At 41.1% G+C, this 24,030-nt stretch overlaps 1 protein-coding gene across 1 annotated transcript in view; it reads left to right on the plus strand.

The window, feature by feature from the left end:
- The first annotated feature begins 318 nt into the window (after window positions 1-318).
- PCSK5 (proprotein convertase subtilisin/kexin type 5) overlaps window positions 319-24,030 on the plus strand; it is a 75,588-nt gene continuing 51,876 nt past the window's right edge. The window contains exons 1-2 of the mRNA XM_006835006.1: window positions 319-472; window positions 2,067-2,267. Coding sequence (XP_006835069.1) covers window positions 319-472; window positions 2,067-2,267 — 355 coding nt within the window. The remainder of the gene's footprint in view (window positions 473-2,066; window positions 2,268-24,030) is intronic.

Here is a 24,030-nt window from a genome sequence, read left to right on the forward strand (position 1 = left end):
GTAAAGATATATAGCCTTGAAAAATCTACCACATCAGGATTGTGCAGAGATTTAAATGAGTTAATACTTGGCACATAATTCAGTATTTCATGAATATCTGTTTACTTTCTTAGCATTCCCTTCTTCCCATCCTGTCCTCCAACCAGCTGCCCTGGTCAAGGATGTTCAGAGATGCAGAGGAGGTGGTTTATTACTTGATTTCCTCCCATGAAATCCAAATAGCTATCTCTGTTGAAAAAGATGCATCGTTATATAGTACTATGCTTTTACTACTGTGTCTCATAGAACAAAGTGTCTACGAGTCTCATAGAACACAGCATGTCTTCTACTTCTAGGTTTAAACACCATTGTTATAGAACCTGTCCTGAGAAAACCTACAGTGAAGAGTTTGAATGCAAAGAATGCAATCCCAACTGTGGCAACTGTGACCAGAATGAGTGCTACTGGTGTGAAGAGGGCTTCTTCCTCTTAGGTAAGCCAGAAACTAGCCTTGTACAAAATGTGACAAAGGCTCCCAGTGTAGCAGGATGCCTCCAGATAGATTTTATGGTCTGCAGGGGTTGGTGCCTCTTGTCCAGGGAGAGATTTCAATTTGACTTGAAAATAACCATTAGCCAAGACTTCACTCTGCCTTTATTCTTAAGATATAATTTATATTTTATATCTAAGTTGATGGAAACAAGGATAAAGGAAGACAGGGGATGGGAGATGGGCACCTGAAGATGCTCCTTCTTGGAGCTGAAGTCACCTGGAATACTCAGGAGCTTCTCTGGAGACTTAATCCTTGTTATATATTCCCATGCAGTCTAAGAGTAATAAGACCTCTTGTGCTGTTATGCCTCAGTCAATTCATTGACTTTGACGGAAATGGACGGTTTGGAAAGAAATGCAAGGATAAGTCAAAGAATACTGCTACTAGGGTTTAGCTCATACAGGCATGGGTTTATTTCAAACAGACCATGTTTAAACATGTCTATGTGATCGTGGGTGGCTGCAGACAAGTCCTCTCAGTAATACACCTGTCTTCATGTCATTAGGGTAACTTCAAAAAAATGGTCCTGTCAAAACTGTGGCTTCTGAAGGGATCTATTTGGTCAGTTAAATTCAAGGCAGAGCAGTCTGCTTAGAAGGTTATGATGATATTTTTTTGGCTGGAGGGGGGGTTGTTCCAAAAGCATAATCTTGATAGATATTTCTGAACGGACACAGGAAACCATGAGGTTTATTATAAAGAAGTTTTAAGAAAATTGAAAGCTGTGTTGAGAAGGAAAAGACCAGAAAATTTGCACTGAGGATATTTTTCCCATCGTGACAATGCACCTGCTCATTCTTCAAGCGTAGCAAGGACTGTCCTATGAGACAATCTCACTAAGAAAACTTTCCCTTCCATCCTACAGGCTTGATCTTGCCCCTGAAAGTTTTGCTCTCAAAACTCAAAAAAACATTTGAAAGGAAAACTATTTGAGTCCCTTGAGGATGCCAAAACTGCCATCAGTAAATGGAAGAACAAAGAATTCTTCCAGGAAGGGTTAGAGAGTTGGAGACACTGCCTTCAAAAGTGGAGAGACCTAGATGGAAGATGTGTTGAGAAACAATAGTGTCACATTTTGATTTTGCTTAATAAAGTGTTCTATGATTTTGTTGCAATACTTTTTGACTTACTCTCAATTACTTACTCTTGTGATTCCTCCAAATGAAGAGCTAATGATTCAGTGTACTTTCATTTGTGAGGGAGAGAATGGGCAGAGAGCCCATGGTGATCTTCAATGGCTCTCTATATAGAGGTTTATTTGATTTATAGTTGTTCAAGCCCACAAGAATGTTGAGTTATTTCTTAACTCTTTGAGTTGATGGCCAAATAAAACTTAGATAAGGTATGGGGTTTATTAAAACACACTCTTTGGTTGAAATAAGCTAATGGGCTCTTAGATTTTGTACGAACAGACTCAAACAAAAATGTTCCTAAGATTCCCTTCTGTCCCTTCAGTGCTTGGCTTTGCCCAGAAAGCACTAAGCTAAGCTGCCAAGGGTTCTACCTTCATACTTCTTCTCTGGTTTCTATGTAGGTGGCCGTTGTGTGACAAAATGTGGCCCTGGCTTCTACGGTGACCCAGAAATAGGAGAATGTGAGCCCTGCCACCGAGACTGTGAAACCTGCACAGGTCTTGCCTATGACGAATGCAGCAGTTGCCAAGAAGGATTTCAGCTGCTTTATGGGAAATGTGTCCGTCCTGACCAGTCCCAGGTGGAAGGCAAATTCTGGAATGGTATGTATTTCCCAAGAAAGAGATCCTAGGGTCTAAGTTCCTACTCTGCCCCCTCCCTCTTTAACCCTTACTTCTGAGATATCAGAGAAATTAACTGGACAGCGAAACAGTTTAGAGAAGAATTAAGTTTGAGCTCTTCCCTGGAGTCTGTCTGGGTAGGAAGTTGTGGATGGCATTTGACCAGCAGGGGGAGTCCAAAGAGCAGCTTGCTAGTGGTCTGACACTGAGTTAGACTTGGGGGAATCCAACCAATAGCCAACCAACCAGTTGCCGTAGAGTGGATTCTGACTCATGGCAACTCCGTGTGTGCATAGTACAACTGTGTCCTTTCAAAAGCAGGTTTTCATGGCTGTGCCCTTTCAAAAGCAGAACACCACTGAGTGGGTTCAAGCCACCAACCTTCCTAGTAGGAACAAGTACTTAGCCATTTACACTACCCAGGGACTGTAATATGTCAAGAGAGTCATGTAGGCATATGGCCCAAACTACCATTTTCTCAAAAATTTTAAAATAGCTTCTGTCGCAGTTGAGGAAGAATTGCTCTAAAGTATTAAAGCTTATCCTAACAAAGCTGATATTTTTGATTAATTATTAGAACATAGGAGTCCTGATGTGACACTGTGGGTTAATACGCCAGGCTGCAAAGTCACCTGTACAGGATCACTATGGGTCGGAATTGACTCGACAGCACTTAACAACAACAACAACATTAGAACATAACTCCATTCAAGCTTGCCTTTTAAGAGTTGTCCTCCTCAGTTGCAGCTGGAGGGAAAGAATGGGAGGATAGAGACAGGAAAGGAGGGAGGAGAAACATGGGGGTCTGGAATCAAGCAGTAGAGACCCACATGTAAGGCATTCTTACCTGAGCCTTCAGAAGCAGCCTTCTCAGGTTTGAGCCTCAATCACAGACTTCCTTGAAATCACACACTTTCAGCATGACCTCTCTATGTCTGACATTTTGTTCAAAACAAAATTCCCTTCTTGCTGGAAAAATCAGAGATGCCCATGAAAACAAGTGATGCATGCTACTTGATTTCTAGGTGACGGTTTGTTAAAAAAAAAAAAAGGGTCATGTCAGTGTAGAAACAACAACAGCTGAAAGGAGGTCCATGCAGGAAGAGAGAGTGATAAGTCTAGAGCAGGAGAGAAGTCTTGCCAGGTGCATGAGGAGGGATGTCCAGGGCTGCTGTCTACTACGGCGGTGTTGGCCATGTGACTTAAGGAAGAGCAGCTTGGAGGCCATCACAAACCCAGCAGCCAAGGGCCAAAGAGAACACTAGGCCGATTTTAGAGGCATGGCTGGGAAGAAATATATTCAATCCCAATTGGGATATCTTCCGTGAATTACAGCTGAACCAAAATGCTGAAAAAGAATTTGTCTGGCATTCAGACATTTAATAGGCAGTGCCAGACAAGAAGAAAATGGTCTGGTGCTGTTTGTAGCTCAGGACATCTGTATTTTATCTGGCGTTCCAGATGATGAAAAGGTCTGGGAAGCCAAGATTCAGAGCCGACTTGATTCCTCACATGATGACCAGTCCCTTCAACTGGACTATGCATTTTGCAAGCAGAAATCAGGCTTTTACTGTTCCCCTTTGTTGAGGCACCGCACCCATCTCTTAACACTTTCTACTATCAAAATCTAATGTCTTTGAAAAGATAAAGAAATGAGTCCATTTGGAGATTTAAGACTAATAAGGGCTTTGAGAAGCAGATGAGAAGCTTTCTTTGGGGCTATACAAAAGTTGAATAAATTCAATGGCATGGATGTACTCTTCCATGTCTGTGATCTATGAAATAAGACATGCAGATTATCAGCAAGGAGAAAAGAATGTTTATCTACTGGGCGAGGTAAGGTCAGCCCTCAGCTTCCCCAGCATAGTCTGGGCACTGAATCTGATAGTAAGTGGGAAATGCATTCCATAAAGCCCTGGGAGTATTTGAGCCAATGCCTACATCATTCTCCTGAAAAACAAGGTGGAGAGTGTAATCAGAGAGCAGGCAGTTCCAGAGAAAAGGCACTAATCAGCCACACATTTATTGTTAAGTGTCGTGGAGTTGGGTCCAACTTGAGTGTTATTGTTAAGTGCTGTCGAGTTGATTCCAATTCATAGTGACCCTGTATAGAGTTTCCAAGGAGCAGCTGATGAGTTTGAACCATTGACCTTGCAGTTCCAAACAACCTACGGTCCAGTGCTTATCCTACAACGCCACACCAGGACTCTTTTAAGAGGAAAGAAAGCAGATTACAGTCATTCTGGTTGACCAGCGCTTCAAATCCATTTATTCAAGTTTGATGCTTTGCTCAGACTTTGTATTTCCAGCTAGATAATACTGAGTCAGAATCTACATCTTAAGATCCCAAGCTGATTCCTCCCTTCACGTAAGAGCCAGCTTGAATCAACCAATTCGAAGCCCTCGCCCAGACAATTTACACAGTATATCTGAAAGAATGGAGTTGTCTGAAAAAGCAATATTTTTTGCTTTTTCTACTTTTTTTTTTTTAAAAAAACGCAGACTCAGGAAATGTAAGATGGAACAAACTTCAATCCATTCCTTCACCTACATTGTTCCTTCCTTTCCTCTTCTTCATCCTCCTATCTCCTTCCATCTACAACTGTGGAGGGCAATCCTAATAGGCAAGCTTGAATGGTGTCAAGTTCTAATAATTAATTATAAAAATCAGTCATTTTAGGAAGGAGCTCTGGTAGCATAGTGGTTATGAATCGGGCTGTGAACCGTAAGGTCAGCGGTTTGAAACTACCAGCCGCTCCATGGAAGATAGATGAGGCTTTCTACTCCCGTAAAGATTTATACCCTCGGAAACCCTGTACAGGGTCGCTATGGGTCGAAACCGACTCGATGGCACTTAACAACAACAACAACAACAACCAAAATTATAGAACAATTCTTTCTTGTCTAAATGGGAAAACATACCCTATTTCCTTTATCAACATCATCATTATAAATGAATGTATGACTGTGATAAAAGCTATTTTGAAACTGGGAGGAAACAAAATCCTGTTTGCAGCCAAATACTATTATGTCCTACCACATGAGTCTGTTAGCATGTGCTCAGAATACACCCTGAAACCAAAATCCATCCAACTGTTCGCTGAACTCCTCTTTTAATAGAGTGGCTAATCATTGCTGGTGTGGCGCTGTACAATAAGCACTGGACCATAAGTTTGGTTTGAACCACAAGGCTGACAGTTCAAATCCACCAGCCGCTCCTTGGAAACCCTATTTGAGTCAGAACCAACTCGATGGCAGTTAACAACAGCAACACAAATCAGAATAAGAGTGAAAATGACAAGAGGCCCATAATTCTCTGTTGGCTACCAGCAGAGTGGGAATACCTCCAACCCTAGGCAGATGGAGATTTCTCCACATATAGGCGCATGCCTGGCATACCCTCTTGCCAAAGATGGCGGCTCAACTCTATATTCTCCCACCACCAAAATATTACTGCGTAAAAAGTATAGCCTATCCCCAGATCCCCTTTTCTAGTCACTAATACATTACAAGGAGTCCTGGTGCGGCACTATAAGATAAGCACTGGACTACTAACCACAAAGTGGGCAGTTCAAACACAACAGTCACTCCTAGGAAAGCCTTATACAGGTTGCTATGAGTCAGGACTGACTTGATGGCACTTGACAACAACAACAATATATTGTCAAGAGTATTTCATCTGCTCTTCCTAAACGGTTGAAATAGAACCAATATTAAGCAGACACTTCAGCAGCAACTCAAACATCCTACAAAGCCACCACTGGTAGAAATGTTAAAGTACAGTAGACCATTCACTGGCTTTGAGAGAAGATGATAGCTTTCACTGGTTTTTTAAAACTATTATTGGGAATAGAGCTAGAAATCATTTGGGTTTTCTTAAGTGGTCCTCCTTCAAGGCGTACTAAAATGTTCTAGAAGCAACTCCTGCTCAGTTTCTCTACACACCTATATCCATCACTGATTAAAAACCATACTTATAGGAGCCTCTAAGTAAATATTCTGATGGAAGTCTAATCCACAAAGCACAAGCATTGAGAATTATTTTTGTCTTTGACCACATCCAAGCAATCTATCACTAACCTACCTTTTGATGTTATAATTCCTAGGCTGGGAGAAAGACTGGAATCCCAGTCAGCTGCAAACACCAAAAGCCACATGCATGTGAAAGAAAATCTCAAGAATGAGAGGATATGTTCATTAAACTTAAATGAACCTTAAAGATGCCATGAGAGTCTAATTTTTAGAAGGACTTTGTTGAGATGTATGCTGTTGCCTCATTTAGAAATGAGGAATCTTTTTTTTTTTTTCTTTTTTTAACGTGAAAAACAAAAACAAAAAACAAAAAATTGTAATTTGGGTTAAAGTTTACAGGGTATATTAGTTTTCTCTCTTCCCCCTTCCTCCCTGGTTTCCTGTGTCCATTCATCCTTCTTTCCTCCTTTCTTGCCCCTTCCCACTTTCTGAGCTTTGTTTCTCGGCAAATTCTTCCCTGTTGGTCTTGTAAGGCTGATTAGATTGAGGAGTATGCTCCTTCCTGGTGTTATTATTGATTTTCTAGGCCTACTATTTGGCTGGAAGCTGATCCTCAGGGATGGTGGGGGTTCAGTTCCAGGTTTTAAGGGTACATAGGGCCACAGTCTCCGGTGTTTCATCTGTCTCTATCATATCAGTAACTCTGATCTTTTTTATGTTATTGAATTTTGTTCTAATTTTCTCTCTCTCAGTCCAGGGCTTTGTATTGTGGTCCTGATCAAAGCAGTTGCTAGTGGTGGCAGGACACCATCGAGCTCTTCTGGTTTCTGAGTAGTGGAAACTGTGGTCCATTAGTCTTTTAGACTCGTTTCCTTGAGTCTTTGACTTTCTTCACTCTTCCGTGTTCTGGGTGAGAATAGACCAATAGTCACCTTCTAGATGACCACTCACAAGCTTTTAAGACCCCAGTTGCCACCCACTGATGTAAGACATAGAACATAGACTTTGTGGGTTCTACAGAATATCAATTTGCCTGGCTGCCCCCAAGGACTGTGATTCTAAGTCATGATGCCCAGTGAGTTACTCCCTTCAAGGTGCTTGGTTATAGATAAGAAGTTTTGAGAAGTAGGGTTTCCAAAAAGTGGCTAGTGAGTTTGAACCACCAACATTGTGGTTAGCAGTCTAATGCTTATCCTGTAGCACCACACCATGACTCTGTATGCTTTAACATTCTTGAATATATTTAGAGTACATGTAAATATATATGCAGAAATACCCTCTGTCAAGTCTATATATACTCATGGCTGTCCTCCCATTTGCCTTCCTCTCTCAGCTCAGCTTGCATGTAAGATAAATGTGCAAGGCCCTAAAAACAATGTCATCAAAAGCTTTGCCATGGGTCTTGTTGTGCTGCCTTCTCCCTTGTTGTGTATTGCCTTTCCCTTCAAAATGTTTATTCATTTTTAGTTCTTTAACCAATCAGAACTCAGAATGCAAAAATGTTCAATCACTGGGCAAATAAGGCAACCTTTGGAAATCTTTGGCTGAGTGGTATGATGAAACATGGTGTAAACCTGTGCTAATTATAAAATATTGAGGAAATTTTTAAGTGAGTTGTTAAATCACTGGCAGGTTTTTAATACCATGTTGCTGTTGTCTAAATGCTGTCGAGTCAGTTCCAACTCATAGTGACCCTGCGTAGGGTTTCCAAGGAGCAGCTGGAGGACTTAAACTGCGACCTTGCAGTGAACAGTCCAGTGCTTACCCTACAGTGCCACACTAGTGATTTAGAAAGCACTACAAATCAAATTGTTGTTTTTTAATTTCCCAGAGACCTACTTTATCAGTGGAGTCCTGGGGTGACACTCTAACATAAGCACTGGACCACAAGGTGGGTTTGAACTACAAGGTCAGTAGTTCAAGCCTACTAGCTGCTCCTGGGAAACCCTAAAGCAGGGGTGGGGAACATGCAGCCGGAGAAATCATTTGATCTGGCCCTGCCAAGGCAACTGCAGTTCCAACCATCACATTGTTGTTGTGAGTTAATTAAATGTTTGACCAAATATAGCAAGCTAATTTTTAAGTTGATACTTTTGCATGACCCACAAATAATGTTATAAATATCCAAATGGCTCTGGACAGAAAAAAATGTTCCCCACCCCTACTATTCAGAGTCACTACCGACTCAATGACACTTAACAGCAAACTTTAGCAGTACAGCACAGCTTTGGCCTCCATCAAATTAAAGTACAAGTGAGTTGCTGAAAAATCCCATTAATGGGTGTGGATTTAGAGTTAGGCATACCTGAAGTCAAATTCCAGTTCTGTTATGTACTAGCTATGTGACTTTGAACAAGTTTCTCATCCTTTCTGAACTTCAGTCTCCTTGTCTATAAAATGAGAATATAATTCTATGTCACACAAGGTCATTGTGAGAATTAAAGGAGAGACGACATGCAAAGCTCCCAGCACATAACATGCACATAGAAAAAGTTAGTCTGTTCCCTTACCTTCAGTTTGATCCAGTTTGAACACACAAAACACTAGTCCTTTTTCAAAGCAGCCTTCTTTGAATGAGAGCAATTATTGGAGCCTGGAGAGTAATAAGTTAAGTGCTATCGAGTCACGTTGGACTCATAGTGACCCCGTACAGGGTTTCCATGGAGTGGCTGGTGAGCTTGAACCGCCAACCTTGTAGTTCAAACCAACCTTATGGTCCATTGCATTATCCTGCAGTGCCACACCAGGGTCTGAGGAAAATAATTCTAGAAAGAAGTTTTGAAATAATGATCAGTTGTGTAGCCTAATAGCCTGGCCCGGTACTTTGTGAATACAAGAATGTGTATTCACAAAGATTTTCATACAAGTTTTATCTATAATTGTTGTTGTTGTTAGGTGCCAATGTATTAGTACCAGCTCATTAACGACCCTATCTACAAGAGAACAATACACTGCCTCATCCTGGACCAACTTCACAATCGTTGCTACCTTTGAGCCCATCTCACTGGGGGTCTTCCTCTTTTTCTCTGACCCTCCACCTTACCAAACATGATATCCTTCTCCAGCAACTGGTCCCTCCTGACAATATGTCGGAAGTATAAGAGTCAAAATTTGGCCATCCTGGCCTCCAAGGAGCACTCTGGCTGCACTTTTTCCAACACAGATCTCTTTGTTCTTTTGGCAGCCTATGGCACTTTCAATATTCTCCTCCAACACCATAACTCAAAAGCATCAATTCTTCTATGGTCTTCTTTATTCACTATAATAATTTATATATAAGAACAGTAATGAAATTTAGGGGGATTGGCAACAACAACAACAACAAAAAAAAAAGACAAAAGCATTAAGTGATTATGGTTAATAGAGGTAAATGTGTAAGCCACTAAAAATGATGTCATTAAAAATGTTAATGATAAGATAAAATGCTTATAAGATATATAATGTTAAGTGCAGAAATGTAAAGTGATTATCATATGCAGAGATATTATTGATTACACATATATTGCTATTGTTATTACATGCCATCAAGTCAGTTCTGGGTTTTTGAGGAGTAGCTGGTGAGTTTGAACCACAAGCTTTGCAGCTCAAACCGACTTTATGGTCCAGTGCTGATCCTACAAAGCCATACCAGGACTCCAATTACATATATGTCATTGTTAAGTGCCACCAAGTTGATTCCAACTCATAGCGACCCTGTATAAGGTTTCCGAGGAGCAGCTGATGGGTTTGAACTGCTGACTATGTGGTTTGCAGTCCAGTGCTGATCCTACAGCTCCACACCAGGAGTCCAATTACCTATATACATCTATATAATTATACTCACATGTTCAATATAAAGGTGGGGAATCTGCACACCAAATTATGCATAGCAGACATTACTGGGCAGTGGGAATGTGCGTATGGTTTATCTTCTTCTTTATCTTTTTTGCATTAAAAAATAAAACACTTTATTTCTTTTAATAAAAAAGAACCTGTGCCCAAGGCAAGCCCATCTTTGGTGAAGAGCCTGCTGCAAGAACGAAGAAGGTGGAAAGTTCAAATCAAAAGAGGTAAAAGGGAAATAGAAAGAAGACAATCACAACACATCGCGAGAGTCTCTGCGATGCAGGCACCAATCCAAGGCTCTGGGAATCAAAGAACAAATAGGGATGAAGACATCCCGAGAGAGAGGTGGAGCAAGGAGGGGTGGTCATATAAAATCAAAGTGGGCACTCATAAGGGAAAGACTGTGAAGAAATTCAGCAGTGGAAATACCTGCAACATATATGACATATAAGACATTCCTGGCTAAATGTTTCCGTCTAGGAGAGGCTATCACAAAAAGCTTCTGTCCTTGCAGATCTTTAAGAACATGCTGAAGAAGCAGCCCTTGCCTTCTTGTAACACTGCAGAGTTATTTGAAATAGTCAGCGTTGGAAACAAACTAAATAGTTACCAATAGGAGACTAAGATATGAAGTATGTATGGTACAGTCATCCAATGAACTACTGTGGAACCATCTCTGAGAGAGAATGGCCTCCAAAATACAATAGTTAAAAAGGTAAAGCAACAGACAGTGTGGATAGGTACAGTTTGTATTAAAAAGGGTGCTGAAAAGGAGACAAATACACCCATTTGTTTGCTTATATGTGCCTAGAATATTTACTGAAAAATAAATAGACATAGTAGCTCCATCATGGTTGCCTCTGGAGAAAGGAATTGGGTGACTTAGGAGCTGGATTGGAAGGGGGACTTCACAGTCTCCTTTTGAACATTTTGAACCACTGGAGTACTGCTTACTTAATTTAAAAATGAGAAGAAAAATGATTCTTGTTTTATATGGTTATTGTTGTTAAGTGCCGTCGAGTCAGTTCTGACTCATAGCCACCCTGGATAGGGTTTCCAAGGAGCGACTGGTGAGCTTGAACCACCAAACTTGTGGTCCAGTGCATTAGCCCACAGTGCCACACACACCAGGACTCCTTATATAACTATAATATATATATATATATATTAGATATATTAGATATAATATAGGTATAACTATAATCATTTGTGAAGGAAATGAACATTGCACTTTCTTGGTCAAAGTGATTTTCTTTTTTGTTGTTAGACCAGTCCTGAATTGGGATGAAAAAAATGAGAAACTGTTATCAAGATCAAATTATATTGACACAAAAAAATCAACTCCACCCCCACTGCCACCAAGTGGATTCCAACTCTGAGTGACCCTCCGCAGGGTTTCCGAGGTTTTACATCTTCTCAGGAACAGAAAGTGTCATCTTACTCCCTAGGAGCAGCTGATGGGTTTGAGCTGCCAGCCTTGGTTATCAGTCCAGTGCTTATCCTACAACACCACCAGAGCTCCTTATACTCCCACTAACAAGTGAAATTAAGTCACTAATCTGTCATGTTTTATTATAAAACCAGTCCTGGTGTGGCGGTGTAGGATAAGCACTGGACTGATAACAGCAAGGTCAGTGATTTCAGCTGCTCCTCGGAAAACCTATGTTGTTGTTATTAAATGCCATCAAGCTGGTTCCGACTCAGAGCAAGCCTGCATAAGGTGTCTGAGGAGCAGCCCCATCCAGGGTCTCTATGAGTCGGAACTGACTCATAGAACTACACAATAACAGCAGAGAGTCATTATTACACTATATTTAAGATAAGCCAATTATTAAGTGAGTGCCATTGTGGCGCAGTTGCTAAACACTCTGTAGATAGTCAAAAGGCTGGCAGTTCAAACCCACTAGTCAGTCCACCTTAGAACTATGACAGTCGTCTGCTTCCTCCAAGATGACAGCCTTGGAAACCCTATGGGGCAGTTCTACTCTGTCCTGTATGGTTGCTTTGCATTGGAATCGATTCTGACAAAGGGGAAATGTAAAGTTAATTGTTTGTACAGATCCCCCTCTGGTGGAGAAATGAAAACATTACAGAAATGTAAATCAAGTGTGTCCAGTAAATTATCAAACTGTTATACTATGAGAAGTATGTAATTATAAATATACCTTGTGTTGATGTGAATATCATAGTCACACAAATATCTTAACATAAATTAAAACTTATACCTCTATAAGTACAACATTTAATATAAAGATGATAAAATCATCAGGACATCAACCCATGGACTGGACGCATAACATTACAGATTCTTTTATACCTCTTTGAACTGCTTATGTTTATTTAGGAAGCATCTTGACTGATCTTGGGAACAGAATTGTTTGTTGTTCATCTTTCCTCTGCCTGCTCCCAAGTCTTTCTTGTTTGGGTTATGTGGCATTTGTCGGATTGGAAAAGCCTTCAGAGAAAGACTTGGTCATGTTGGCAGGCAAGCCAACTCCTTTTGGGAAAATCCGGTAACTAATATTCCTCTGTCCAAGGCTAATCTGAGTTCATGACAGCTTCCCCAGAAGATTTCACCAGTCAAGCAGCTATCAGCTTTCATTATTCTACTGGAAAGCAAGAGCACACTTATTTCCAAAATAATAAACTGTCACTCAACATGGGCAATCAGATATACACGTGTGCATATGTATTTGAATCTCAGTTCCTTGTTTGCAAGACTCAGCAGCTTTTAAAACCAACCTAGAAGGCAAACAATGTCTCCCAGTGTCTCTAATAGGCATAAGGCAGGAAAGGGAGAGGGAGATCAAACAAAAGGCTAAGAAATAGGGCAGAGGGTAACCAGTGAGGAAGCCAGGAGAGAGAAGAAGTGGAAGGATCTACCATTCACTGAGCCCCAGTGTTAAGCACTTCATACACACACTTACACGCACACACACACAACATCTCCTTTCATCTTCACAGTAGTCCCTATAAAGGAGGAATCATTTTCTGTCATCTGAAAGACATGGAAAGCAAGACTCCTTGACTTTAATTACTGTATCCATGGTTACCTTGCCTGTAAACACTACAACTGGGATCTGAAGATAGGTGTGACTAGAGCCAACTATGCTAGATGGATGCTCAAGAAGAAAGGAAAGGACAGGGAGCCAGGAGGAGAAAGGAAGGCATTAGGGAGTGGGATATGGTAAAACACCAACAACCGACTGAGTGCCAGAATCATTCATATCACACAGCCTGAGCTAGAACTTCTTTTTCGAATTATTCCCTGTTTGAGTCATACTGATACTGAAGTACAAATTCTTAATCTCTAGTGGTGTAGGTCTTTATAAGACTCCTGGTGTGGTGCTGTAGGATAAGCACTGGACTGCAGCAAGGTCTGTTTGAACCACAAGGTGCATTTCAAACCCATCAGCTGCTTCTCGGCAACAGGGTTGCTATGAGTTAGGGTGGAATTGACAGCACTCAGCAACAAGGCTAGATCTCAGTATTGATTGAGTGAAGTCATCAAGGCTGTGAGGCAGTCTTTGAAACTATCCCATGGAGTCACTGAGGTGACTATCGAAAAAACTTAACCATTGTAGACTTTTGGAAGATTGAGAGAGCAGAAAATTCCTTTAACCAATGGTGTATTAATCTGAGACTGCCTGTTTTAATGTTGACCAACCAGAAAGCTCAAGGGTGGATCGATTATCTTAATGTTCAATCATGATTTGGAGGCAACTTTAAGATGAGATACATTTAGGTTGCATTACACAGCAGCTACTCTGATGAACTCCTGATGTGGCGCTATAGGGTCAACACTGGACTGCAAACCACAAGGTCGCTAGTTCAAACCCACCAGCTGCTCCTCAGAAACCCTACACAGGGTAGCTGTGAGTCAGAACTGACTCGACAGCACTTAACACAGCAACAGCTCTGATAAAACAGTGAGATGCAGATGCTGATTCCCTGATGAAATATGGTTTTCAAAGAACAAAAAAAAAAGCAAACCTCTTTCTCCATGAGAGATCCGTGAATCCTCATTATCACCTTGGAGTGGAGAAAAGTGGTCATCTAAAATCCTGGGGAAAGAAGTGATTACCTTGTACTTTTAAACTCATTCACACTCACACATTTTCAACATATCAAAGATGGAACATTTTCCAGTCCAAAATCCCCCAAAGGAGTCAAGATAACGTTGTAAGATACCACAGTCTTTGATGCTTCAAGTTTGCAAGGAAAGTTGCGATAGTGAAAGGGACAATTGTCAATGAAAAAGAATAAGAGGGGGAAAGACAACAATAAATGAAGTCCACACTTTATTCAAATTTAAAGAGATTCGACTTTGAACAGGAGGGGGGACAATCTCGTCCATGAGATCTCTTATGAACACTGCAACACAGTGAATCCATTCAAAGAAGGAGATTGATGTGTTGTTTCTTTCCTTGCACAGACATCTTGAGAAGACACCAGGCTTGTCATTCTTCTTGTGAAACTTGTAATGGATCTGCAACTCTGTGTACTTCATGTCCTAAAGGTTAGTATGGAGTTGGACAGGAGATTGGTGGCCAATCAGGTCACTAGAACACAAGTATATTGACATCTGTATGTCATCAGTTGTGTAGAACCTTGATCGTGTCCCATCACATGGTCCTATCATAGTGGCTATCAAAAGAAACACAGGGCCCCAAGCTGACTATCAATGAAAACTGGCTTCCAAAGCACAGAAAATAAGGGGGGCGGGGAACAGTTATGAACCCAAAAGCTGTGGGTTTGGCTTGGCCACAGAACTTGCTAAGATTCATGGGTATCATTACCCTTTAAAGGTGTATTAGCCCAAATAACAGAACTGAAGGTAGAAAATGTAAGTAGGGGTAAATAGGAAGGAAATGCTATTTCCTTCTCTATTACTGATATTGAATTTGGGGAGCGGAGTAAGGGAGGAAAACAAGGACAAGAATATAACAGATCAACTAATTATTGTTTCATCATTTATAAAAACAAAACAGAAGTAAAAAAAAAAAAAAAAACAAACTCCCAGAACTAGGGTAATATTTTTGTGAGCATGGCACTTTAACAGAAAGAATGCTATGATCACATTAAAGCAATCCTTAGGAATACCATGTGGGGATGTACAATGTTAATAGTAATTTGAGATTAAAAACAAGAAAATCTGTTGTCGATGAGTCAATTTCAACTCATGGTGACCCAATGTTTCAGAGTAGAAGTGTGCTCCATAGAATTTTCTATTCATGGACGTAGATGGCCAAACTTTTCTTCCATAGTACCACTGGGTGGATTTGAACCACCAATATTTTAGTTTGTACTTAGAGCAAACCATTTATACTACCCAAGGATTTTCATAGGTGTTCCAGGACTAAACCAAAAACCTAACCAAATTCACTGTCATTGAATCATTTCCGAGTACTAACCATCCTGTATAGGGTTTCCGAGACTGTAAATCATAACAGGAGCAGAAAAGTCTCGTGTTTCTCCCTCGGAGTGGGAGTCAAGTACTTATACCACAGCTTCATTAGGGCTCTCATGCCTTGATTACAATCATAGAAAATATAAAAGGTTGCACTCAAAACTTGAAGGAATTGCCTTTGAATTTGGGTGTTAGAGTGATTTTAAATTTGTTAGCTTAAACAATGGTGCTATCTATTGTCCTTGCTGTTGTTTCAGTGAAAAACTAGGTAGGCTGACAGTCTGTCAAGAGGAAACAGAGTGGGAGAGTTACTACTACGTTGGTGTCCTCTTAAGACAGTTGTTGGGAACGCACAAAAATAGCATACACCAATAAGACCAATCAACTGAGCAAAGCAAAGCCCTATAGTAACGCATGTTACTAATGTTGTTGCTGTGAAGTGCTGTCAAGTCAGTCCTGACTCATAGCAACCCTGTATGGGGTTTGCAAGGTGCAGCTAGTGGGTTTGAACTGCTGACCTCGTGGTTCACAGTCCAGTGCTGATCCTACAGCGCTATGCTAGGAATGCTACCTAACAGTAGTAGCAAGGTGAAAGAAGAAAATTATTTTGTTGTTTATGTCTTTTCTAGAGATTTAACTCATCTTGGATAAGGTAGCATCACTAATAAATACTTTGGTAAAGCTGAAATAACTGCTCCAGATACTCAGGGTCTCTGGAAAGTTTAAAATCACACTTATGATTTCAGTTCTTGGCACGAATGTGTGCCCATGTGGACAGATCTATGACAGTGACTGTCATCTGACCTCTCCCCTGTGTCTAGGAGCATACCTGCTGGCTCAAGCCTGCGTCACCTCCTGCCCTCAAGGCACGTGGCCCTCCGTGACGAGTGGCAGTTGTGAGAACTGCACTGAAGACTGTGCCTCTTGCTCGGAAGCCGATCTTTGCACAAAGTGCTTGGTGCAGCCTGACTACACACTCTTCCTCCATGATGGCAGGTGCTTCTCCAAGTGCCCTGAGTAAGCATCCCTCTCCCTTTCACTTCCTGTTCATGCTTATTCCACTTTAGGGGCAACCCCTTCCTATTCCTCAAAGAACTCTTCTCCACCTGAATGTCCTCTCTAGGCTACCTGATAGCACTGTTGATCACAACAGCCCAAGCCTGCACAAGGCAGGATGTAGGATTCTCCTTTGTGACTGTTACACGTATAGATTTTTTACTTAGAAAAGTATATATTTTTCCCCTCCATCACAAAAATAAGGCTGCGATAAATGTGGAATGCTGAGACCTCTTCTAAAGTTTAAAATTTGTTAAGTGCCATAAAGTAGTGAAGTATTAATACACTCAATTACTTACTCTTGTGATTCCTCCAAATGAAGAGCTAATGATCCAGTGTGCTTTCATTTATGAGGTAGAGAATGAGTAGAGAGCCCACGGTGATCTTCAGTGGCTCTCTATATGGGTTTATTTGATTTATAGTTTTTCAAGCCCACAGAAATGTTGACTTATTTCTTAACTCTTTGAGTTGATGGCCAAAGAGAACTTAGATAAGGTATGGGGCTAATAAAACACACTTTTGGGTTGAAATAAGCTAATGGACTCTTAGATTTTGTACAAACAGACACAAAAAAAATGTTCCTAAGACTCCCTTCTGTCTCTTTAGTGCTTGGCATAGCCCAGAAAGCACTAAGTATTAACTCTAAATAACCAATTGTTTTTGTTATTAAGTGTCAGCGAGTCAGTTCTGACCCATAGCGACCCTGTATAGGGTTTCCAGGAGCAACTGGTGAGCTTGAACCTCTGGCCTTGCAATTCAAATGACTTTGCAGTCTGGCGCATTAACCCACAATGCTACACAGGGACTCCAAATAGTAAATAGATAATACCAAAACAACAACAGCATTTCTGTTGGGTCCGTTTGAATCATGATGACTCCAAGTGTTACAGAGTAGAACTGCTCTATGTGGTTTTTATGGAAGTAATCTGTGGAAGAAGATCTCCAGGATTTTCTTGGGTAGGTTCAAACAGCTCATGTTTCTTTTAGTGAGGTGTAGATAGACAATGATTTGTGGCCACCCAAGGAGCTTTGCTAGTGTAGTAGTTACAAATCGGGCTGCGAACTGCAAGGTCAGCAGTTGGAAACTACCAGCTGTTCCATGGGAGAAAGATGAGGCTTTCTGCTTCCGTAAAGATTTACAGCCTCGGAAACCCTGTACAGGGTTGCAAGAGTTGGAACTGACTCCATGGCACACAACCACCACCAAGGACATAAATAAATGCTAACACCTAGTTAATTATTTGTCAATTCCGTATCTTTTCCTCAATCCCATTGTTTATAATTCCTTTGCTCTTCCTATCGATAGTTTATTCTCCAGGATTTACCCCAAAAAAGACATAGGTGGCGTCTTAAAAACTTGTAATACATCATTCAAGTTACAATAATTCGTTTCTTTTCACCTGAAGCAATTGAAGAGGAAAGAGAGTCAGGAATAGGACGAAGATATGGAATGTGTGGCTAATTACCACCTCCTTTGCTATGAGACCAGAGGAACTAGATGGTGCCCAACTATGTTAACAATTTTATTACTATTTTGATCAAAGATTCCATAGAAGAATCCTAATCAAAAGGAGGGGAAACTATAGAGGAGGATTAAAAATTGTCATGAATTCCAGAATTTCTGGTACCATGGAGGGTGGAGGAACTCCTGAAACTATTGTCTCGAGATGATCTTTAAACCTTAAATCAAAAATATCCCCTGAAGTCTTCTTTTTGTTGTTGTTGTTGTTGTCAAGTGGGTTCCGAACCACTGATCTCGTGCCTAACAGTCCACGTCTTATCCCACAGTGCCACACCAGAATCTCGCCTAAGTAATAGGTCTAACTTCTGGTGTGGCACTGTAGGATCAGCACTGGACTGAGAACCACAAGGTTGGCAGTTCAAACCCACTAGCTTGCTCCTGTACAAGGTCGCTGTGAGTGGGTATCGACTCAATGGCACTTCGCAACAACAATATTGTTGTTGTGAAGTGCCGTTGAGTTGACTCTGATGCATAGCCACCCTATATAGGATTTCCAAGGAGCAACTAGTGAGGTTGAACCGCTGACCTTGCAGTTCAGATGGCTTTGCAGTCTGGCACATTAACCCACTGTGCCACATTACAACAACTGAAAGTCTAACATGATGCTCTTTGGGGTCCTGGTGTGGTACTGTGGGTTAATACGTTGGACTGCAAGGTCAGTTTGAACTGCAAAGTCAGCAGTTCAAGAGGAAAGAGCAAGAGGGGAACAAGGGATCCTAACCAGAGAAACAGCAATACCAGAGATGGAGGCAGAGGTGATAACTTGTTGAAATAGAGCAGCTGAGGACTAGACTCATGGAAAGAGAAAGGTTCTGTGCTGGTGGACATGAAGCTGGCTTGCAAAATGTGCTCTTTGGTTGTTTAAATGATTATATATTCCTGCTTGTTTTTGTGCGCATCAAAAAAAAAGTGGGGGGGAGGGTTAGAGGCAAATACTGTTAACCAGTGGTGCATGGAGGGGATTGCAATCATTGCAATGAAACAAAATATGACTGGTTGTATGCAAAAACAATTTTCTACAATGTAATCTATCATTTAATTCATAATAAAAGCTTAAAGAAAAAAAAAGTACCATGGATTGCCAAGAGAACAAACAAATCTATTTTGAAAGAAGTACAGCCAGAGTGCTCCTTGGAAACCAGGATGGCCAGACCTCATCTCATACTTCAGACATATTATCAGAAGGGACCAGTCACTGGAGAAGGATATCATGTTTGGTAAAGTGGAGGGTTGGAGAACAAAAGGAAGACCCACCCCCACAAGGAGCTGGACTGGCAAAGTGGCAACAGGGGCTTAACAATGATTGTGAGGTTGGCCTAGGACCGGACAGTGTTTCGTTCTGTTGTGCATAGGGTTGCTATGAGTCGGTACTAACTCGATGGCACCTAACAACAATTTGTTGAACACTCAACATTTCATTCCTCCAAGATGGGTTGAACCCACTGGAGCACAGCAGCCAATATATGAGGAGGGTCCAAAAAGTTCATGGACTTTTACGTGGAATGAAAAAATAATGGAATTTTCACATGCACTTTTTGAAGCCCGTTTTTCAAATGACTAATGTGCTGAGCTGCTCACCAACATATTGGGGATTTGAGTCCACTCAGAGGTGAAATAAAAGAAAGACCTAGAAATCTACTTCTAAAGAATCAGCCATTGAGAGACCCACATTAAGCACAGTTTAAATGAAGCACAATTCTACTACGACACACATAGGGTCACCATATGTCAGAGTTGACTTGACAAAAACTGGTTTTTAGAGAAGTTCCTAGCATGGCCTGAAAATCCTGAAGTCTTTGAAATTAAAGGCATATCACTGTGTGGCACCATACAATAAGCACTCAACATCAAGGTCAGTTTGAACTACAAGGTCGGTGGTTCAAACTCACCAGCCACTCCTTGGAAACCCTATACAGGGTTACTGTGTGTCAGAACTGACTCAACAGCACTTAAAACCCTAGACTGCTAACCAAAACATCAGCTGTTCAAACCTACCAACTGCTCCACAGAAGAAAGATGAGGCTTTCTGTTCCTGTAAATATTTACAGTCTTGGAAACCCTATGGGCAATTCTATTATACCCCATGGGGTCACTATGAGTAAAATCAGCTCAGTAGCAGTGGGTTGCCCTCCTATTTTGAGTAGGGTGATCTCATTACTTCATGGCCCCCCATCTTTGTCTTTAGAAAAAATGCATGGGGAAGAAAATCTGAGAAGCCTATAGTAACCAGCTTGCCTTGAGAAGCGCTGTTGCTGTCTCTGAGAAATAGCTCTCCTGGGTATGATTTATCCTAGAATAGTAGTAAGATTTATAATGGAGCACATCCCACAAAGGCATGACATCAAAATATTCAGAATTATTTATAAGTCAGCAGTAGTGGCCATAGCTTTTTCAACTCTGGTATATGGCATATGTTTGTGAAAGAAGGAAGGATCGAGTAGTAATATCTATCATTATAGGGATTGCTTAAAAGGCAACAAGAAATTTAAGATGCACTCAAATTCACCAAAGGTGAACAGATTTGAGGCTTTGGTGTGAGGAAAGCAGTCTTCCTTTAAGCTCTGGCTGTCACTGTCTTGGGTATCTGTAAAATATAGATGAAGCTCCAGAATCCTCTGCTTCTGCATTGCATATATTTATCTGAGAGAAAAGACTACAACATAATAAAGTACTTGGAATTTAACAACTCAATATATGTGGCCATTTCTTTTCCAAAGAAATTATATTTGTCTTCGTGAATAAAAATAACAGTGCAATAAAGCATTAACTCCCCCCCACCCCCACCCCCCACCCCCACACACACAAAGTTTTGTAAATGCAGGAAGAAGACAGCCAGACAAATAGCAAGGTGGAGAAGGGTACTTTCTCGGCAAAGAGGCTTTCAGAAAAATACCTTCTCATGTTACCTTCTGACTGTTTCCTGATAGAGCTTCTGATGTTCATTTATTGTGGAGTTAGCACAAGTCTTCAGTATTGGTTTGTATTTTTTCTTGGATCCATCTCTTTAATTTCATCATCGAATCTACCATCCTGGGTTCCCTTTTGAAAAGAATCTAAGGAAAGTTTCTTTGTGCTGTTACTGCTCTTGTGCTGAGCTAGAATTTCTCCTGCTCAGTGTCTGGACACTGCTCTCTAGAGGCCTAGGCCAGGCTGAACACTGGGAATCAATTCAGAAAATGAGTGTTATGATAATGACTCTTGTAGCTTTTCTACCAGACTACACAAGGCCAGCTGATACTCTGAGATTTGTAGCTTGCCCACTGGAAAACTCTGTGGACTTGTTAGGATGTGGGGACTTGGAGCTTACCAGATAGTGAATGCCACTCCCGGTGTAATTCCTTAAAATAAAGCAGACTCCATAGCAGAGAAACGGTGAGTCCATCAATTTCATTCAGATAGAAGATGTTTTTAAGAGTGCACTGAATTCACCTGATTAAAAAATTCCCAAATTCATTCAAAATCATGACCACATAATCCATTTCTAACCTGCCTTGTCAAAATTCATGTTTAAGCGGTGGACTTTATTGGACAAAATAGCATTCATTATCTTTACTTTTCAGTGTTCTTTATAGTGGTTAAGAAACAGCTAAAGCTATAATGTGTCAGAAAGCCTGAACTTTGCTTTCTAAACAAGTAACTGAATGAGCTTAAATGAGGTCATTACTAATTTTAAATATCCAGTAAAGATGTCATGTAGAAGGGATCCTGTATCAACTAATGGTTATGTGCTGTGGAGTCAGTTCTGACTCATAGCGACCCTGTACTGGCTGGAAATCTTTACTGGAACAGAAAGCCTCATCTTTCTCCCGTGGAAACAGCTGGTAGTTTTGAACTTCTGACTTTGAGGTTCACAGCCTGATTCATAACCATTACGCTACCAGAAGTCCTTCCCATATCAACTATCAGGATTTCAAAAGGGCTCTAGTAGATGGAGTTATTGGCTGTAATTCTCTACACCATTCTATGCCCATGCCCACGCCCTCTACCTTGTAACTTTGCACAGCTCTCTGTAGAAGCAGAATGTATGAGGGGACTTCAAACAGTGCATGGGAAAACAGAATTTTTTTAAAAATGGCATTTTCCCATGAACTTTGTGAAGCCTCTTAGTCCATCCTAAACCTTGACTTTATACTTGGTTATGGGTCTTGCTTTGGCCAAGGGGAAGTTAGCAGAAGGGAGTCAAGCAGAGGTTCACAGTGTGTTTGTCCAGTTGAGTGTGGTCTCTTGTGTTTTTGTCATGATGATGAGAAGAACACACCACTTAGCCCCCTGTGTTGGGGTGGAGGTGGGGGGATGAAAGGACCTGGAGAAGACTTGCACCCGACATGCAGCTTAGCATCAAGCCCAACGAAGCCCTGCCTAGATCTCTCTACCCACCAACATGTGTGCCGATAAATGATTGCTGTTTTGCAGGATGGTTTGCTACACAGCACTACTATGATTGTTGTTGTTAGTCTATAACTCATGATGATTCTATGCACAACAGAACAAAATGCTGACAGGTCTGGTGCCATCCCTATGATCACTAGTAGATTGTACTATTGTGATATGTAGGGTTTTCATTGACTGAGTTTCCAAAGTAGATCATCAGACCTCTCTTCCTAGTCTGCCTTTGTCTAGAAGCTCCACAGAAACTGGTACCTGTTCAGCACCGTAGCAACATGCTGGCCTCCATGGACTGACAATAGCGGCTTGCTCATGAAGTGCATTGAACAGGAATTGAACCCAAGTCTCCTGCATGAAAGGGGAGAATTCTGCCCTTGACTCACCACTGTCCTCTCTGATTGTAGCAACTGTTGAGTAAGACAAGGACTGTTACAGACAACAATCGGTATAGGTACCTTTGATACTAGCAGTCCATTTTCTCTTACCTGGTTTATGATTTTCCTGCTTCTGAACATTTCAGCTCTTCTCTTCATCTTTTCCCTTCAAAGAAACATTATTGACACTACTTCTTGTTCCCAAATATACTGAAATGTTTGGAGTTGTATAGTCATTGTGTTCACACACCAGTATGGTGTGTTGGTTTAGATACTTGGGCTGTGGGTTAGACACTGGGCTGCTAACTGCAATGTCAGCAGTTCAAACCCATCAGAGGCTCTACAGAAGAACTATGCGGTTGTACAGACGAAGACTGACAGTTATGGAAACCCTAACTGTCCTGCTCTGTTTTACAGGTCACTGTGAATCAGAATCAACTAGATGGCACTGGGTTTGGTTTTGGTTTTAATCGGTAAAGATGACAGATTTCCCCAGAAAGAAGCGAATCCTACAAACACATACTCCAATAATAGATTCTCAAAATATGTTTTATGCTGCATATGACTGTTGATGTGTGTGTGTGTTTTAATGAATCATCAGACGTTTTCCAAGAACATCCAAAAACAAATCACTTCCACCTCTATAAGGCACTAGCCCTTTTGAACTATTTGAAAGTGAAAAAAATATTTAAAAAAAATATTTTAGATATATTTGTTTGTTGTTAGGTGCCATCGAGTTGGTACCGACCCATAGTGACCCTATGCACAGCAGAACGAAACACTGCCCGATCCTGAGCCAACCTCACCACTGTTGCCACACTTGAGTCCATCGATGCTGCTGCTTTGCCAATCCATCTCGTTGGGGGTCTTCCTCTTCTTCTCTGACCCTCCCCCTTCTCCAGCTACTGGTTCCTCCTGACAATATGTCCAAAGTATGAGAGACAAAGTTTGGTCATCTTGGCCTCCAAGGAGCCGAGACTCTGGCTGCTGGTGGTTAGCTATATTAAATGTAATTTTAAAAATGTCCCGTTCATGTAATGCTCCTGGAGTCCTGAAGTGACATTGTTGGATAAACACGGTTGGATAAGCAAGGTCAGTTTGAACGGCAAGGTTGGTGGTTCAAACTTACCAGTTGCTCTTTGGAAACCCTATACAGGGTCCCTATGAGTTGGAATCCATTCTATGGCACTTAGCAACAGC

This window comes from Chrysochloris asiatica, unplaced genomic scaffold (genome assembly GCF_000296735.1).
Source record: "Chrysochloris asiatica unplaced genomic scaffold, ChrAsi1.0 scaffold00014, whole genome shotgun sequence".
Taxonomy (NCBI): Eukaryota; Metazoa; Chordata; class Mammalia; order Afrosoricida; family Chrysochloridae; genus Chrysochloris; species Chrysochloris asiatica.